At 55.6% G+C, this 18596-nt stretch overlaps 8 protein-coding genes across 8 annotated transcripts; 3 read left to right on the forward strand and 5 right to left on the reverse strand.

The window, feature by feature from the left end:
- Positions 1 to 708: 708 nt before the first annotated feature.
- Positions 709 to 1809, forward strand: W97_07615 (uncharacterized protein; the record flags this gene model as incomplete). Its single annotated transcript, XM_007785484.1, has 2 exons — positions 709 to 1335; positions 1402 to 1809. The coding sequence occupies 2 exons, from the start codon at positions 709 to 711 to the stop codon at positions 1807 to 1809; spliced, it is 1035 nt and encodes a 344-aa protein (XP_007783674.1).
- Positions 1810 to 2802: 993 nt separating this feature from the next.
- On the reverse strand, positions 2803 to 4322 carry W97_07616 (uncharacterized protein; the record flags this gene model as incomplete). Its single annotated transcript, XM_007785485.1, has 2 exons — positions 2803 to 4199; positions 4268 to 4322. 2 exons carry the CDS (start codon positions 4320 to 4322, stop codon positions 2803 to 2805), a joined length of 1452 nt encoding a protein of 483 aa, XP_007783675.1.
- A 694-nt stretch (positions 4323 to 5016) lies between these two features.
- W97_07617 (uncharacterized protein) lies at positions 5017 to 5908 on the forward strand (the record flags this gene model as incomplete). Its single annotated transcript, XM_007785486.1, has 2 exons — positions 5017 to 5340; positions 5399 to 5908. 2 exons carry the CDS (start codon positions 5017 to 5019, stop codon positions 5906 to 5908), a joined length of 834 nt encoding a protein of 277 aa, XP_007783676.1.
- A 296-nt stretch (positions 5909 to 6204) lies between these two features.
- On the reverse strand, positions 6205 to 7799 carry W97_07618 (uncharacterized protein; the record flags this gene model as incomplete). Its single annotated transcript, XM_007785487.1, has 4 exons — positions 6205 to 6597; positions 6674 to 7447; positions 7580 to 7648; positions 7758 to 7799. 4 exons carry the CDS (start codon positions 7797 to 7799, stop codon positions 6205 to 6207), a joined length of 1278 nt encoding a protein of 425 aa, XP_007783677.1.
- A 687-nt stretch (positions 7800 to 8486) lies between these two features.
- On the reverse strand, positions 8487 to 10265 carry W97_07619 (uncharacterized protein; the record flags this gene model as incomplete). Its single annotated transcript, XM_007785488.1, has 4 exons — positions 8487 to 8555; positions 8610 to 9293; positions 9780 to 10054; positions 10127 to 10265. The coding sequence occupies 4 exons, from the start codon at positions 10263 to 10265 to the stop codon at positions 8487 to 8489; spliced, it is 1167 nt and encodes a 388-aa protein (XP_007783678.1).
- Positions 10266 to 13115: 2850 nt separating this feature from the next.
- Positions 13116 to 14532, reverse strand: W97_07620 (uncharacterized protein; the record flags this gene model as incomplete). The annotated part of the gene is made up of 5 exons (XM_007785489.1): positions 13116 to 13234; positions 13301 to 13651; positions 13735 to 13898; positions 14115 to 14373; positions 14478 to 14532. The coding sequence occupies 5 exons, from the start codon at positions 14530 to 14532 to the stop codon at positions 13116 to 13118; spliced, it is 948 nt and encodes a 315-aa protein (XP_007783679.1).
- A 595-nt stretch (positions 14533 to 15127) lies between these two features.
- W97_07621 (uncharacterized protein) lies at positions 15128 to 15790 on the forward strand (the record flags this gene model as incomplete). The annotated part of the gene is made up of 2 exons (XM_007785490.1): positions 15128 to 15199; positions 15359 to 15790. The coding sequence occupies 2 exons, from the start codon at positions 15128 to 15130 to the stop codon at positions 15788 to 15790; spliced, it is 504 nt and encodes a 167-aa protein (XP_007783680.1).
- A 1338-nt stretch (positions 15791 to 17128) lies between these two features.
- Positions 17129 to 18200, reverse strand: W97_07622 (uncharacterized protein; the record flags this gene model as incomplete). The annotated part of the gene is made up of 4 exons (XM_007785491.1): positions 17129 to 17429; positions 17481 to 17968; positions 18053 to 18108; positions 18161 to 18200. 4 exons carry the CDS (start codon positions 18198 to 18200, stop codon positions 17129 to 17131), a joined length of 885 nt encoding a protein of 294 aa, XP_007783681.1.
- Between the last annotated feature and the right edge of the window lie 396 nt (positions 18201 to 18596).

Consider the following 18596-nt stretch of genomic DNA (forward strand, 5'->3'; position numbering starts at 1 on the left):
CCCAAGGCGAGTGATCGTCGAGGGCGAGTCCCGCTCTTTGTCGCAAGACAAAGACATACACTGTTGTCAATCCTGCCATCCGCTGTTTCCTTTCCTTCCAGAGTTATCGACCGTTCGTTGGCAATTCTAGCGCCGCACGTATGTTCCCTCATTAAGCAAGCCGTTTGGAAAACGCAAACTAAGTGTACGGCGGTATAGATACTGCACTACGACTTCAGATTCAGGGGTCGTGGACGTCCACCACCCTTCCTTCACCCGTAGGGTCCAGGCCTACAGCCCTGGAGACTGCCGGTATGGGGTCGCTGCCGCCCATTGTAGCATTCACATCTGGTACCATGCCGCTAGATCATGTGCGAGGCCGTTGCCCGGGCGTGGTGGGCTCGCTTGTGTCTGAACCATGGTTCTGTGAAAGGCAAAGTTATGGTTCACGACCAAGGCGAGTTCGCTCACCAGGACAACGTGTGGATATATAATTCTTCTTGCTCTTTCTATTTTTCGTACGCACCCAGCACATCCTGTCGAAGCTCTTCAAATCCCACGAGTCCGGCCGTAGACCTCTTGTAGCACCACCACCGCTCTGAGAGATCTTTAAAATAGACCGCACCCGCTAGAATACTTACCACTCGCTGCGTCTCTTGATTTACGTCAACAAATCAACCGTAGAAACATCCAATCACGAACCGGTATACAGACCCCAGCGCGGCGAAAATGGACAAACTCGCGCGTCTAATCCGGCCACCGCCAGTGGAAGCTCGCAAGTGGGCAAATGACAAGGGAGACTACGAAAACGCCCGGGATAAGATCAAGCAGATCATAAAATTCCACCACATTCGCACCGTCGGCACTGTCCTCGCTGTCAATTATCGAGACCCGTCTGGCTGGGACGGGCAACAAAACCGCATCTTGATCATCACCGCCGTTTGGAGTGATGATGACGGCTGGCACCACCAAGCGAGAGAACTCCAGCATGCGTTTCCCGAGCGGCCTGGGACCTACACCATTAACGGTCTTGAATGGTGCTACACGCCACCTCAGGGCGATGTGGACCTACCCGAGTCAAAAGACCTCGTGGAGCTGCTGGGCCCGTTTTCGCGTATATGTCCGGTGGTCATCGTGAACCCGAGTGCGCGAGAGATTCGCGAGGTTCTCGGCAAATGCCCCGTTGGTGGCTGTGTCAATGGACTTGTGTATGCCAAACGCGAGGAGCTACGGGATCATGAGCGTCACTCCAATCTCGTCATTTCCTGCGACAGCGACTTTGTCTCCGACGTGGGCACGAGCTGCCAGTGTTGCGTCGGCACGTCTGCCGCGAGGGAGGATGCCGCGTTCTTCACCGTAAGTTGTTGTCGCCCTATAGTATTACATGCGCCTCGCACCTTGCTAACGATGTTGCTGTTGTAGACGTACGATGCCGGTCCGATCCGCCAGTCTTGGATTGCGGAGCGTTACAATACGGTGAATGAATCTCGGGCAGCTGTCGGCTACGAGCCTGTGCAACCTCACTGGCGAGACTGGGAATTTAATCTCGATCGGCCTAGTAGACACGGTGGCACCGGCCGTCTCGTAAAGCAAGCGACCATCAAGTCCTTTCGGCGCGACCTGGACAGTACCGCATGGTTGACCAAGTCTGAAAACGGCAAACCTGTCGAGTGCTCAATCTGCAAGGAGCTGCTCGTTGATGGGCGCTGTCAGCATTTGACAGTGCTGCCATGCAGCCCCGTAGAGCACATCTTTCATTCTGAGTGTGCCGAGAGATGGTTGATGATGAGCGCCTCGTGTCCAATGTGCAGGGCGAGAGTGGCGAAGTAAATGGGATTGCAACTCACCAGAAAGGCGCGATGCGGACGACCGACGACCGAGAACGCTGCTGATTCGTAACTTCTTCGGATGATCATCTTCTCAACCCATTTTCCACTCGGCGATCAAAGTCAGCGCCTACACAAAACGCCGCCTAGCATCCGCACGTGGAAGAAAGCGTCCCCAACGGCTTCCTCTATCCAGCAGACTCGAACGCCATATCTCCGCCGCCAAGTTTCGAACGGGTGCTGCCGAACCCTGAAGCACGCGCTGCATCGATACGAGCGGACCTCATAGTCGAAGAGCACAATGTTGAGCCTCTTGACCTAAGCCCGAACTCCTATGTTATCCAGGCTTGTAGCAGTTTTGAGGATGAAGCGGAAACTACCTAAGCTTGTTGGGAAGACGGGCAATAGCCTAATCGCAAACGTCGACGCAGACAAACATGAAGAGGAGGGGGAGTAGGGCCATGAGAAGGAACAAGAAAAAGAAGAATAACAGGATAGATCGAAGGGAAGAGGCAAGAAGACGAGATGAGAGATGGCTTAAGAAAGGACGATGATGACGCCCTGGACATGATGTATCGGCTCCATAAGGCTCATGGCGTGTCCGTGTAAGACTCTGTGGCTTTGTTCCTGTTTGGTTTTTGATCAAGTTTGTGGCGCATCGTAGCGCTAAGAGATGGTTAGTTAGATTGTATCAAGAAGTATGAGCTTGAATCGTCCAAGGCTTTTGGCACATGTACACTGGGCTCACGGTGGGAACTTCGGTTGAATCGGTTCACCAGTCTTTAAGCGCAGGCTCAAAAACCGAGCCAGCTGAAATCGCCACCTGGACTACCGACCACACTCACAAGCTTGATCTACATGTAGGTCTGGTTCTATTAGATCTCAATCGCTGTTCCCATCACCTAGTGGCGGAGAGCGAGTAAGAGCATGATACACACTTCAATGCCGCTCACAAGCGCCGGTTGCAACAACGCCCTCCCGCCACGCCCAAAGCCGTTCAGGCGAGGAATATCTTGACCCGCTTGTTGACCTTCTTTCGACAGACCGGGCACGGCTTCTTCGTCTTCAGCGCAGTTCTGTCATGCTCATGGGTCGGCATGTGCACATCGGCACACCATTGGCACATAACCATGTGTCCACAAGGCAGGACCGCTGTGTCTGCTATTTGCTGGTAGCAGACTTTGCAGTCCACCGTCTTGGTCATCTCTTGGTCGGTCTTCGACTCAGGACGGTCGCCTCCATCGAGACCTTGGCTTGGCACATCCTGGAGCTCTTGCTGCACTGGACTGCTTTGTATCTGGTCTAAGCGATCTCGTAGCGATTGCAGGATGCTTCGTTGTACAAGGAGCTCACGCATTTCATCGTCGAGAACCTCGTTTGATATCCGGTTAATCTCACGTGTCAAGAATTCCGGCTCATATCTCGTCGTCGCAGTGGACTGCGGAGGTGCTGTATTGAGCGAAGAATTGCTCGGAGGCGTAAGTGTCGATGTCGGATTAGAATGGGCTGGAGCTGCACTACTCCAAGGATCGCCTTGAGGCGCTGGGACTCCCTCCCTCCGGCGTTCTTCAGCCTCTCGAAACCGGCCCCAGGCCCTGTTGAACATGCCGCCGATGGGACTCTCGTAATCTGCGCCTTGTCGTTCTATCTCTTCTCGAGTACCGAACACGCGAGTATAGTTTTCTGCAGTCCTCTGCTCGCGCTCGATACGTCGGACCTCTTCTTGTCTGGCCTGAACCTCGCTCTCTGCCTCCTCCAGCGCAAGCGCAGCTCGCTCCCTAGAGTGGCGAGCTTCTTCCAAGCGATTTCGAGCGACCTCATGCCGAGCTTGTTGCTCAGTTTGTGGGGGAGCAGCTTCGTTGGAAGACACTGTCAGTTGGCGAGGTCCAGACTGGTTGGAGTTGACTTCACGACGAGCGCGCTGTCTTACATCCGGCTGTCGCGGAGACCTTTGGATAAGGGGAGACGATTCTGCATCCAACTCGGGTTCAGCGACTATCACTACAGATCCGGCCTCTGGTGAAGGTCGGCTATCCTCAGCATCTGAGTCAGACTCTTCTAGCAGCGCATTCAGAGTATCTTCAATCGACTCGAAGGGCTCGGGCATTGTCTCTTGAAGCCAGTCCTGGAGGTTCGCGGATGGGTCGTCAGGTATCTCACGGATTCCCGTTCGAAGCTCGTCGAGCGTTCTAGGCAACTCTCCAGGGGCAACGTCTTTCCATGGCTCACCGAGAACCGCCCTCCTCTCTTCGGAGCCATCCTCGCGCTTTACTAACCGGTAGCCCTGGTGGAATTCGAACCATCTCTTAAGGAACTCTGTCTGGTCGGGACTTTCAGGTATTTCGGCATTCCAAGTACGAATCGGTGCTACCTCTACACGCTTCGTCCAGAACTCTGTTTGCTAGCAGTCAGCGTCTCTGAACATTATCGGCAGCACATCATTTTCCTCACCTTTGCAGTACCAGCAGTAGCCCTGCCACCTTGTACCGCGCGATACGAAGCCAACGCCGTCGACATAGATCCGGTACGTCAGCGAATGAGGTCTCTTGTCTTGACAGGCGCAGCACAAGGGTGTGGCCGTCAGCCGGCAAGACGTTGGAAGCTTGTGAGGGCAGTGTTCAGCGAGACGCGGCATATCGCCAGTGAGTGTCCCCATTGTGATCAGAGATCTTATTGAGACCTCTGGTTAATCCTCCAAGGATTCGACGAAGTTTGAAGAGAACTAAGCCTCGAAGAAGATATAGTAAAGACTGAATCTGTAAGATGCGGGCGTCAACAGTTTGCCACGGTCGATACGTTGATAAGCTGACTTCACGAAGCCTTGATATCGTAGAGCAGGAGGACCAGAGCAGATAGCCCCTTTTACACCACACAATCCTCAGCGTCCTAACTTACGAACGAAACAGGTAAAGTTCTGCAATGAACTCTACCAAGTGAAGTAGTTTAAGGTGGCGGTGGGGTCGAAGAAGAGCGGAGCAGCCAAGATATCCGCTCCGGCAATCCTGGTCTTCTTTCCGCCGCCGATGTCCCGCATAGCAGGGATTGCTCTGGACCCTGTCAGACGTCACGATCAATGTGAGGCATCGAGAACGGCAATTGACATATCCATGGCAGCTTCAAGCAGCGCTCCACAATATCGATGCTTTCTCGACTTCGGCTGACAGCACATCACATCCCAAACTCCGCATACAACCTGATTACGAGAGCCGCCATGTCAAGCTTCACCCTCCCCAATTCCTCGCCGGAGTGCACAGTGAACCTTACAAAAGACCTCTCCAAGGACCAGCTCCTAGGCTTCAAGCCGTTTACGGACTGGATATCAACCCTGCAGCACTCCCTGTCTCTGCAGCAGAACGAAGACCACACCTTCAATTCCTCCCCCTACAAGCTCCGCAGCATCAACATTCAGTCCGTCGACTTCTTCGGCGGTGGTGACAAGATCGGCTTCATCAAGTTGAAAGCCGATGTCTCCAATGATGACTCCGAAAAGCTTCCCGGCTCCGTCTTCTTACGTGGCGGCAGCGTCGGCATGATGGTACGACTTCTCCCTCCCATTCAACCATCCTCGCCAAAGCTGACCGACACGATCCAAGATTGTCCTCCAACCCGACGACGTCCCCGAGAACACCGAAACCGACAAACACGTCCTCCTGACCCTGCAGCCCCGCATCCCCGCAGGCTCCCTCTCCCTCGCCGAGCTCCCCGCCGGCATGCTCAGCGACCAAGGCTCCTTCGCCGGTGGCGCCGCAAACGAGATCCGCGAAGAGACCGGGCTCGAAGTCTCCGAAGACTCGCTGGTCAACATGTCCGAGCTGGCCCTACCACCGACAGGAGACAGCACGGGCGAGAAACTGCAACGGGCTACGTATCCCAGCGCTGGGGGGAGCGATGAGTTTATCCCGATTTTCCTGCACCAGAGACGCGTGAAGAGGGACACGCTGAAGGAGTGGCAGGGAAAGCTGACGGGGTTGAGGGATCATGGAGAGAAGATTACGCTGAAGCTTGTGCGGCTGGAGGAGCTGTGGCGCGAGGGTGGCAGAGACGCCAAGGCGCTGGTGGGGTGGGCGTTGTACGAGGGGTTGAGGAGGGAGGGCAAGATATAACGGAGAGAATCGATCTGCTTCTCGGATCATTGGGCTATTGCCCAGATGCTCTAATCTCTTCTTGACTGCTATATCCAGTCGCCAGACCCAAAGCCTGGCATGCGACCCCCTAACTTCTCTTTCTCTGGCGCTCAACTCGGGCTAGCAGAGCGTGGTCCGGACTCCACTTTGCCATGATACGTATAAATGTCCCTCGTCCCTCGTCCCTCTCGATCCCAGCCGCTCCGACCCCGTCTAGCCCCGCCAATCAACCAAACTCCCCCAAGAGCAACTCCATTCTTGTAAACCCTCATGCTTCACCAATCACCCCACCCATCATCGTCCCCCTTCCCCTTCCCCTGCCCATGCGCCGCCCCAGATCCAGCTTTCTTGACAACGCCCGTCCCAATCGCCCCTGGCTTCGGTTTCGGCGCCGCTGTCGTCCGCACTTCTCCAGCGGCAGCGAAGTCATCCCAGAAGTCTTTCTTCTCCTTTGGGGGGCCTCTCGGGGCGTCGCCAAACGAGTCCCAGAAGTCGCGCTTGTCTGGTTCCACCGATGCCTGACCGCCTGTGGCTGCTGTGGTCCTGGAGGTTTGCCGTGGAGGCCGACGATCGTCGCCTTCGACGAAGCGCGAGAGGGTTGTTTGGGCGTCTTGGGAGAGCTGGGCGGCGGTGCGGCGGGCTTGGGTTGCGATGTCTGCTTCTGCTAGCTGTAGAGCGAGAACAGAGTCAGTATCAGCTTGGGATGAAGCACACCTGCAGGGATAGCATGAGAGCTGAACACACCTTCTGCACCCCCGGCTTGACCCACCCCTCATACCCAACCTGCGCCCCCTTCCCCACCGCACTGCTCAGCCACCCAAACCCCTTCGTCAGCGCCGCAACCGGATCCTTCTGAAAGTCGTCCACGCCAGGTATCGCTGGTGCCGCTCCTCCAGCGGCGTTTCTACTGCTCGGTGCAGGCTCCGATCCAAACCCTGCATACTTCCCCCCTTGGTTGGGCGGCACGTCGTCCGGTCTCGTAGCGTTCTCATTCCCCATGCGCGCGAAGAAGGCCTCGTTTTGCGCTTTCCGTCCCATCGCCGCTGTGCCGAGCGCTGGACTGCCGGCGCGAGGCCCCGCCGAGTCCGTCGAGCGTGTCCGCGCGAGTGGGGTGTGCGAGCGGCTCCCTGCCGCGCTGCCACCAGTGCTACCGACCGAGGGCGGCGCGGCCTCTTTCCTGGCCTGCCGTCCCACCGGCCTGCTCTTCTCCGCCACGACAGGCACAAACTCCCTCCCCTCGACCTTGGCCGCCAGCCGCTCCTTCCACTCCTCGCCCGCAGCGCAGTCGTAGCGCTCCTGTATGCTGCTCTCCTCGAACGTGCGGCCCTCGAGTTTGTTGGCGGGGTAGGCGTCGTAGAAGGCGCGCCAGGCTGCGTTGCCGCCCGCGCCCATGCGCAGCACCTCGGCGTGCTTGAAGGAGTCCATGGTTATGGAGCGGATGAAGGAGATGTGCACGCCGAGCCCGCGGTGAATGCCGGAGCATTGCAGGCAGATGAAGATGCCGAACTTGGGGGAGGCCTAGGGGCGGGGAGGGGTGTCAGCTGGGGTCTCTGGGGTGTTGTATTGGCGGGCCGTCGCGGGTGTACAGAGCGGGGGGAGTATGGGTGTGGGAGGACCGATTGAAGCTGGGGGAGGAGGAGAGGTGTATACCCATTGCGGACTCGGCGCACCGCAGTCGACGCAGGCATTGTTGCCATTCTGCTTTTGAATCTCCAGTAACTGTTTTGCGCAACCAGTCAGCCGTGCCCGTAACGAACAACCATGCCGATATGTGCGCCAGCTGCCTGTGTCGTACCCCTCCTCTTTGCGGCGTGAGGAGTCTACGCACCTTGCTCCTGGTCTCAGGGTCGACCTCCCACATCTTGCTCATTTTGTCGGTGTGCCTGAGCGCGCGTGGAGGGGTAGGAGGGGTATGTGGGGAGAATGTGCGCTTCGGAGGTGGTGGTTGATATTCGGCGGTGCGATATGGTTCACGGACTTCTCTGTTTTATTGTCGGTCTTGCGTGTGCCGGGTCTGTATGAGTCATGTTGTTCGGTTGGAATCTAGTACATAGCGAGGGCCAGCCATGATAGTGAGGGTGCTGAAACGTTCTTTGGAGATTGGACGTTGATTTCAATCTAGGACTGTATCCACGCCAAGCACATGTCATGCCCGAACAAGCAGCAGACAAGAGATAAGATACCACATGTTCATCGACGTTGCATGGTCAACTTCAGTTGTGATAACCTCATCCTTCTCATTCATAGTGGACTGACTACTCCACATCCTCGACTCCATGCAGCCCCGAACCACGCCGCAACGTTGAACTTTTTAACGACCGGCGTCCATGTATCCACCAATAAATATTAACCTTGCCTCAGCGAGGCACAGAACAAACGCTACAAGTACATTCAAAAAGCTCATAAAAGCCATTAGATGTATGCGGCATCACAACCGGTCTGCCAGGGAAAATCCCCAAAGCCCCTCAAGAAGCGCCGCGAAAGCGGACGGTGGTATCGAACGCCGGAAAAACGCCGCTGCTAAATGCTGGTGAATGAGAGACGAAGTAAATATTATTTACGAGCCACGGGAAAACGAGGGTCGGGCTTCCTTATCGAAGGAATTTGTCGGATCAGGGTTTCTGACCTGTTTCCAATGTCAACAGTGGTTCAGAAACATGGAGTCTACTTAAAAGCTTACGCCAAGTGTCCGGGTGTAATCCCGGTTATCCTGCATTGAGATCACGCTTGCATGGCTCCCATTATCGTGGTCCATTAATGCGGAAGGGTTCAATCGTGAATCGAAGAACAGAGGTCTGCTGTTCCTCCTCTCCGATATCGGAGTCTCGAGATTGTCCATCCCGTGCACACTATTCCGCGTAAGGGTCGGAACTGCTGACTCTGGTTTCTCCGACTTCAGGAGTCCAGTCCGACTCATAGTGCTCGTGTTTCTGCGAGGACTGATCCTGGGTTTCTCGGTGTCTTCAGAGTCATCATTGCGCCTTCGTCGGAAAAATAGCAGCCACAGGATCAAAGCGGCGATTGCTCCAACACCAGCCACTGCTCCGACCACTGCACCGGCGATCGTTCCTCCAGATACTTTCTTTTGCCCAGAAGTTTGACTGATCGCTTCTGGAGGAGCAGTAGGCGTAGTAGTTACCGTGTGTGTAACTGCTTCGCCACTGATGGTAATGACTTGTATTTCGGTCACAGGAGTTGGTGTCCATGACGATGTAGGCCCGGCCGGGGTGTTCGGCGCCGGTGCTTGTGTGGCTACTGGGACTGGAGGCGGAGGTGTGGTTGAAGGAGGTGTCGAGCTGGAAGGCGGTGATGAGGATGATTGAGATGGGGAGGATGACGTGTCTGGTGACGGTGATGATGGGATCTAATCCATGGATCAGCACGGGTATTAAAAAGATGTGACAGAAAACGTCAGATAAGGAACAGGCCCGCCCATACAAGAGTAACAAGAGATGTAACCACCGGGGCCGACTCAGTAACCGTCTCGACAACGGTCTCTGGATCGGCAAAAGGCTGCCACGCAGCAGAGGAAAAAATAGGCGGAGCCGATGAGGGACTCTGCATGATTGTCAAAATTACAGTCCAAAAGAACTCGATAGAGATGTATAGATGGCTTTACCGCTGAAGCAAACGTCCACGACGGAGTTGGAGATGGTACAGAGAACTCGAACGAGGGTATCACGAATGATGGTCTCACGAACGCTGACGGCAAGTATGAAGACGACAAAGGCGATGAGAATATATCGAACGAAAAGACAGTGTCCTTCTGCTCCACAGAAAAGACCGAAGATATAAATACAGAAGTCGACGGGGAGGCGGATGAAGTAGTCGCAGAGGATGTGCTACTAACCGTGCTGGGTGCTTCACTGGTGGCCGCCGCAATGCTTGCGCTCAGAGTACCCGAAGGCTCCCTAAGGAGCGGAACGTATCCGTACAAGCCCGAGTCTGGCGAGCCGCAGCGTTCGTCTGGATAACCAGGACATGTTGCGCTGCAATCGCTCACGTCGAGCTGATTCCCAGGAACGTAGTCGCTACACCAGCAGTAGTTTCCTTGTACGACTGCGAATGCGTAGTTCTCTTTGCATTGGTCAAAGCAGTATCCGTTTGTCTGCCAAGGATGCGAGCCTGCGCCGAGTCAGCGGATGCTTCTGAAGACGTGTGCGGACGCATTGAACACAACGATTCTGCTCTACACACCTTGAGCGCCGTCTGGGCCTGTGTTCTGATTCGAGCAGTACGTTTGTACAAGTTGGCCGTGTGCGAGGTCGACCAGCGCTGTCCAGAACAGCAGCAAGCCGGAGACGAGCGTCCAGGGCCCAGTGTGGAAGCCCGCCATTGTGGTTAGACGGCTCGAGAAACTCTGCCGTGTGATCCGAAGACGATGTCGGGAGTGAAGATGAAGGTGTAAGGCGAGCGATGCAGTAGAGACACCGAGGCCGGAATGTAGTCGAACAATGGCCGCTGCGAGGTCGATGGGGAACAGACAGGTTTCCAGAGAGGTACAAAAGTCGGTCTGCGCTCATCCGCACTTCTTCACGCTCTGAACGAGTGTGCAATGTACGTAACTCTGAAGTAACGACTGGTAACGGCAACCAGGTTCGGCGGAAGGGTGTGCCGCGGGCCCAGATTCCGTCCCACCTCAATCAACACAGAAGCTCAGTAAAAAGAGTTAGCATTGTAAAAGGCCCGCCGACGATGGGGCACCCGTCGAGCAGGATGAAGATAGAGAGTGCAATGACGGCGAGAAAGATAGAGGGAAGAAGTGGAGTTTGGGGAGAGTGAGTGGGCGTCGATCTTCTGGCGGGAAGGAGGGTTCAAGGTGCAAGGTGCAAGGTTCAAGGATGAGCTGCAGCAAAGGAAAGAGTGAGATCCAAGCTTACCGAAAGCGCGCCAGGGTTCCCTGCTCTCCCCCTGCAACCCAGGTTCGCATTGCAACTTCGAAAGGCTTGACCTTGCGCCTCCTGCCGCTTAACTTCAACTTGCTCGCACAAGGTTAGGCAGGTGGCAGGGCAGCAACTGGCCGCGGCCTCGCTTTTGGCCAAGCCGTGGGACATCCGTCGTTCCGCCCAGCGCAGTTGGGGAGTCGAAAGAATGTGAAATGCGATCATGAAATGGGATCAACGGCAACACAGTGTGCCCATCGCAACGGGCCGTCTCTACATCATGACGTTCATGAAACCACAGTCTCCCTTCTCCATGCCGTGCCACAGTACTCTGATACGCCTTTGCACGAGCAAGCAGCCAGCAGGTGTGTGTGGCGACATGTGGAGAAGAGGAGGAGACCCGGCGATAAACCGGTAAGCACCTTGAGGCGGAGGCGACCCCGGCAGCTTCGGTGACCACCTTGAATTTTGCCTCTCAATTCAAAGCAGCATGACCCGGGGGGCCGGCCTTGATATTGTAACTAGTTCGCTACGACACGCAATCGTGCCATCAACCGGGCGGAGCGAGCGAGTCCGCAGGGAGACCAAGAAAAACGGCTGAAGCCGAGATGTGAAGCTGATCCCAAGACCGCTTTCTCATCCGCCGAGATCCCCATGCTGGCCGTATTCAAGCAGCCGCATCTTACGAAAATGCGGGGTGAACTGTCCTGCGGGCCAGTTCAACGCGCGAGGAAGAAGAAATCATTGGTGGACCGTTCTTTCTCGTGCTGCAGTTGCGCCTTTTTTGCCGCATTGATAGATAGTCTGACACCACGCATAACCCTGGCCGACTGCTCGTTCTCTACACAAAGGAATCGCCTCCGCAGCTCATGCTGTGGTCGTTGAGCCGATCAGGGTGCCGTAAGACTCCCAGCGGGAGGCCACGGCATGAACATGAAACACCACGCTCTTGAAGCCAAATGTGCTGTGGCACCACCAAAGCACATCCTCGGCCTCCAAAAGCAAAATTGCATATGCCGTAAGCAAGAGAGAGAGAGCGCCACACGCGGGAAGCGCCTCAACGAACAGACCACCGCTAAAAGACGATCTCGAAGCTTGGCGCCAGGCTCTCGCCGGTTGGACTGCACGTGCTCTGGCGATTCGGCGTGATTTTCATTTCCCGTCGTTCCTCTCTCCCTGTCAATCCTCATCTCGGTCCGTCACCGGCGCGTTGACGGACAATTCCACAACGATCATGGCGGCGGCTGCCATAAACACCGAAATGAACATCAACGCTGAACTGTCATACCTCATTTCCACATCGAGAAGTCTACCTCCTTGATGAGGTATAAAAAGAGATGCTAGTATTGAAGGCGCTTGGGCATCTGGCTTAGTATATGAGCCTCTTCATGAAACAGGCAGGTGCGAGATCACCAGATCTCCAGCGCGCTGCGCCTCGCACCCGAGCTGCAACCGTGGATGGAAGATTGTCAAAGCTTTCGACGCACGGCTTCAGTATTGTCTATCTTCTTACCGAGCACATTGGTATTGCATCACTCGACCGTTGCACTCAAAGGCGCGTCACACCGGCGACTTGCGCCAGACAATCGCGCCAGTCATGGGATCGTTACTAGAAGAGATGAGGCTCCACATCGCAACGGTCTGTAAAGACCGCTAAACAGGGAGAGAAAACACAACAGCTCCTAGTGACCGGCAGGGGGTTCTGAAACTGCCATCACAAACAAGCCACCGAGATCTCTGAAATGTAGCCTCATCACACGGTGGCGTTGAAGCAACAGTACCTCCAAACAAAACATTCTCCACGTGGCCCTAGGTAATGATCTCATTCCACGTTTGATCGACTCAAAGAATGCTCCAATGTAGAAAAATTGCTATGAATCCTTCACTCCAAAACGGGTGGAATTGTGTTTCCCACAGCTCTTGTGAGTGGTAAGGGAGCAGTCCGCTCAGTCCTTCCTGCTAAACACGTTTGTCAACAATGCCACACTCCAAAGCCGGCCGTGTATCTACGCTTGCCCAGAAGAGACTTCAATCTAGATCCAAGAGGCTTTGTTCAACCTGAACACGAACGTAGCAGACAACGACAAGACACGATAAAGCGGATTATCATTTTGATGATCAAGGACGCCCTCATAATTGGTGGTCTTTGTTCTGTAGCTGGCAGTGTGCCATTTTTCACAGCTGCGTATGGAATGGACGCTGTGTAGTTCCCAAGATCATGTGATACGATGACAGACCTCTCAACTGTCTACACGCGCCGCAGGCACCCCGAGTGGCTGATAGCACCCAGCCCTGACCGAGGCTCACAGCTTCGACTGCTTTGTACCCTTGACACCACTCACGACCTCATCCGACAGCAAAAAGTCCGGATACTTGAATCCCGCGCCCGGCTGCATACCCGTATGCCACGAACCGCCATCAACTGCATCACAGTCAGCACGTGACCACCACTCAATCCCCCATACATCCTCGGACCAATCAAACTCACCAACAAGAATCTCCCCATTGACATAACTCCCTGCGTCCCCAAACAAGTACACCGTCGCGTCCGCAATCTCCCTCACAGTGCCCCACCTTCCGGCCGGTATGTTCTTTTCACTCGCCCTGCGGGCCTCCTCTCCACTCTTTGAGAGCCTCTCCATGCCCTCGGTGCCAGCAATGGGGCCAGGTGAGATGACGTTCGACGTCATGCCCCGCGGACCCTGCTCGATGCATACCGCGGCTGAGAGCGCGTCAACACCTGCTTTGGCCACAGAGACGTGCGTTTGGAGGGGCGCGCCCGCGTAGTGGATCGTTGCGGAGACGAAGATTATGCGGCCGCCGGTGCCGTTCTTGGGTGCTATATTTACCTGTAAGCCTCGTCCCCAAGATAGGCTGTAATTTGGGAGAGGGAAAAGAGGGCTAAATGGAAGATCGTCTTACGCATCTTGCCATCTGTCTTGTGGGCGGCGGCGGACTTGAGCAAGTAGGGAAGGGTCGCTTTGACGGTGTTGTAGGAGCCAAGCACATCGATGTCAATCACGGATTTGAAGGCGTTGGGGGAGAGCTGGGCGATTGGAGCGAGGAAGTTGCCTGCTGCGCCGGCGCTGTGGTTGTGTCAGTGTCTTAAACACCTCGTCTTTCAAGCTTCCAGCGCTGTGCGTCGTCGCCTAGGAAAGCTATCCAAGTCCCAATCCCCAGCGCTCCAGGGGCTGCTGACTGCGGCAGCGCCGGTGCATAATGCTCCCGCTCAGGCTTCCTTTCCACACCAGCTGTCGTCCATATCTTCACCTCCGCCTACACCGGAAGAAACCTCCACTCACATGACAAAATCAATCCCCCCCAACTCCTGCACACACCTCTCCGCTGCCTTCGCCATCGCTCCGGCATCCCTCACATCCACAGCCCCCAGCCCCAACACCCTTGCGCCCTTTCTCGCAGTAGCGATATCCTGAGCCATACGCTCCGTCTTCTCGACATTGCGCCCCAGGATGCAGGCGTCGGCGCCGAGGTGGACTAGTGCGCGGACCTGGGCGCTGCAGATTGTGCCGGCGCCGCCGGTGCAGAAGACGACTTTGTTGTCTGGTGGATAAAGTTGTTAGCGGGTGACTGGGGTATTCCAATTGTAGTTTTATCTGGATAGGAGGGAGTAGAAAGGTTGATTGCGGCGAGGGGGATAACCATACTGAAGATACCATCCTTCCAGACTTCGCTGAGATATTCGGACTTCGGGATGGGCATGGTGGGTGGTTTTGAGGAAGTGCGCTTCGGAGCGGAAATGTACAGACGGATAATTGGACTGAGATATGTTCCTTATATACAGTCGAGGTCTGATTGCGTGGGCCGGGAGTATTGATCCGTTTTGTCTACGGCCGTGAGACGGTGATGCGCAGACAATGTCCGTAAGCCATCAAGCAGTTCGAGGTGCTTGCCGAGGTTGCGGAGCTGAAATGGTTCCGCAGCGACTGGGCGTTCGAACTTCGAAAGCTCTCTGTGAAGCTCCGATGGCTCTGTGGTGGTTCTCCGAGCGGGTATTGACTGTATTTGTGTACAGCATCGTGAGACCTCCCGTAACGGGCGCAATGGATGTTGTTGCTGGCGATTCCATGAGAGACGACAAGATGCAACTTTACGCGACCATTGTCCTGCAGGGCGGAGCTGAGCTCGGGCGTCACTGGGAACCGACAGCTTGCCGCTCCGTCGTCATACCGAACCTCTCCTCACTACATCAACACTGCTACCTCACTTGCACATACCCAATACTCCAAGCAGCGACCATCTACACATCAAACCGCTGGCATAGACCATCGCCGTCGACTGGCGCACATCCCCCAAGATGGTCTGCCCCTACAAAACCACGATTTCCCTCTCCAAGTTCGTCGGCACATTCTCTCTAGGCCTATTAACCGTAAGCCATACCACCCACGCAGCACCGTATCCCCATCTTCCGCCGTTCTTCACCAGTTTCCCGACCCTCTCAAGCTGCTCTCTACCCCCTTGCGCCGGCGCAAACCTCTCTCCTACCCCACCGCAACTCTCGAGCCACCACTAACCCCAACTCCAACAGGGCCTTTCCTACACCCTCGCAACCCACAGCGTCCCCTCCCTCCTCGCCCTCCCCACCGCAACCTCCTGCGCACGCTCCTTCCTGCACCTCCAAACGACTGCAAAACGGCACCTGCGCCTCCTCTCCGCTGTGACCGTAACCTCCCTCTCGCTCGCCTTCATCATTTCCCCCGCGCGCGGCCGACACCCGTATCTCCTGTGGACGGCGCTGGTGGCTGCGAGCGGCGGCGCGGTCGACTATGTGCTGAGGCATGATGAGGACGGGCTGAAGAGTGTTGTTGGGGAGGAAGGGGAGAGGGCGGAGGCGGAGGTTAATGGCGAGGAGGTTAGGGGCGCGGTCGAGAGGTTTGGGTTTGCGGAGGTGGTTAGGACGGGGGTGTCGGGGGTGGCGTTTGCGATGGCTGTGGTGGGGATTTGGGGGGATGGCGCTTAGGGTGGCAGATGACAGGGTGTGGTTGAGGGGGATTAAGTGGATGGATGAAGATGGATGGTGGGAGATGCGAAGGCGGAGCTCGGTGGCCGGAAATCTGGGAAGGGGGGTGAGGAAAGTCGTCGTGGTGCAAATTGGACGTCGATGGCAACACTCGGACATACGAGGAAGCGTGGTGTTGGGGGGCGTTCAAGGTGCAGATGCATGTCGAGGCCAGATGAGACAGCGGCGGTGATGGGATCCTCTGCTCTTGATCTAAGTATACTCTACTTATCACAATGCTGAAAGTACAGCGTTTCTCTATTGCTCTCTTCTGTGGTGGTGAAACGGACCTATTGATAATACACAATCTAGGCAGTACAACCCACAGGTCCGAAGCTGCCAATATTAAAGCTTACAATAACTTATGATAGAATCATTTGACACGTCTGAACCGTATACTGACAGCGAATAAGCCAGTATACGTTACCACCAGTACGAACGGGACGAGCCAAACCTCAATTACCAACGTACCACCAAGACAACATTGACTCCACCCACCGAGTGAACGGTAAAGCAAACCCCCCCACACTCGTTTCTTGCTACATATTCCCCAAAATTCATGACTCTCCCCGTCGACAATCCACGTGCCGCAGTGGAAATCCTGTTCCACCGGCGACCACCACCGGGTGGTTCTGGTCAACGTGGAACACGAACCCCCCACCCGATCCCCTCCGAGCCCCGAGTTCGAGTCCCACCGACCTTACACCAACCCCGATCCTCGACCGATCCGACCGCACCGCCCTCTCCAGTCACCAACCCAACCCCACTAAAAAACCAACCTCCTCGAGGTGAGTTTCTCAAACGGCGATTTGAGTTTTTGCCATTTGTTTTATGAGAGATAAGCAAGAAGCTGGGGTTAGGTTATCTATGCGGTCTTTCTAACTCATTTTCTTTCCGTCTCGGCCACACTTCACGACTCCCTCTGCCGGGATATGCTTCTGTTAGTAGAGTCTAAAAACATCCAAACTGTGCTTGAACACCTGTAGATTGGGTGATGGGAGGCAGGCGAGAGCAGAGGCAAGGCAAGGCAAGAGCCAGGCCAGATGAGGACCAAAGCAACATGCCAGGATGAGGGGCAAGGCGAGCAGAAGATCAAGAGCAGTCAGAATCACCAATCACGACCAGTCAAGATACTCAAAAGTTGGATCGAAAGCAATCAACTTTTTCTAAGAACAGCAGCAAAACTCAAGACCAGAAGCGCCAGCAAACATCAAGGCCACCACTGATACAGAGAAAGGAACAGAGTCCAGAGCACTTGCGCTACCCATTCACACAAGACATACAAGAAAGCGGAGCAACCTACTCGTCGTTGAGGAAGTCGGCCGGTACGCCCTGGAGGTAAACGTGTTCGTACCCATCCTCGGAGCTGAAAGCGACGATCTTGGTTGCGCTCGGAGCCACCTCAGCGCTGATATAGACCACCTCGACGCCGCCTTCGCCGACGGTCGCGTCGATGGTGGGCTCCGCCGCGGGAGTGGGAGTGGGAGCGGGAGCGTCACGGCGATCATGATCGAAAAAGTTAGAGACGGGGTCAGCGACCCAGTGCCACCCCTTGTTGATCCCCGTCTTGGCTGCGCCGGAGGCGTCGAAATCGTCATCCCTGGCGATGTGATTAGCTGGGTGCTTGTCATGTCTGCTGGGTTGTGCATACCTCTGAGCCAGGGCAGGCGCCGGTGTCTCCAGATCGCGCTTGGTCTTGGTCATCGTGAAGACGATGGTTTTCAGCTCCAGCTCGACTTCAGGCTCGGGGGGGTTGGTTTCGTCGCACATGACCATGTAACTGTGCGCTAGACCGGACTTGTCAGCCGGAAGGCCGTGGTCGGTGTTGCGGCAGGAGCCGACTTCGAGCAAGATGTCGCCGCCCTTCTGTGCCGGGCCCTGGCACTTCGGACCTTGCCAGATGTCGACATGGCAAGTGCGGCCAGACATATGGCTGTGCTTCGGGTCGATGGTGTACTTGAGACTGTGGAACCCGACGTCCTTGGTCCAGCACTTGCCGACATGGTGGGTGTGATTGATGTCAATCGGCTCGACCTTGGCAATGCAGTCCTGCTCGTTGAAGAGGGTGATGGTGAGATGCGGCTCGTTCTTGTACTTGATGGTCCCGGCGGAGGCAAGGGAGCCAGCGGTGGCGAGGAGCTGTGAGAGAAGCAACGGTCAGCAGTGGTTCAAGATGGAAGATGATTGGAGGATGGGAGTGCTGGAAGGATGGGATGAACTTACGAAGAGAGCTGTCTGCATGTTGACGGTTGAGGGGCTTGATTTGAGTGTTTGCTGATCTGTGCAAGCAGGTTAGCCAAGCTCAATGAGTGAGGTCTGAGATGGACTTACGTTCAGAGAGACGAGCGAAGCTTCGATCCGTGGTCTGCATGTCAATCAGTCAGCAAAGGAAGTCTGAAATGCGAGCAGGATGGACGTACCGTGAGAGTGCAAGTGCAAGTTGGTAGCTATACTGGCCTGCAAAAAGTCAGCCAGAAGCTCGAGCGAGGAAAAACGGTTGGATATGGTGAGATGCGGGTACTGAGCGAGGAAGAGAGAGGATAAGGTGTGATCTCGGTGCTAGATGAGAAAGAGGGAAGACTTACCCTAAGAGATGCTTCGCTGTGGATGCTGATGAGAGAAGAGAAGAGGACGGGAAGAGCTGGTTATATCGACGAGATCCCCCGCCAAGCCGTTTGGCGAGTTTGCACGCTTTGCATCGAGCCATAAGGAAGGCGAAGGAGGCCGGCGAAAGAGTTGGAAGGTGGGCGTCGAGGGCGGTAGCGAG

This window comes from Coniosporium apollinis (assembly GCF_000281105.1).
Source record: "Coniosporium apollinis CBS 100218 chromosome Unknown supercont1.42, whole genome shotgun sequence".
In the NCBI taxonomy this organism is placed as follows: Eukaryota; Fungi; Ascomycota; class Dothideomycetes; genus Coniosporium; species Coniosporium apollinis.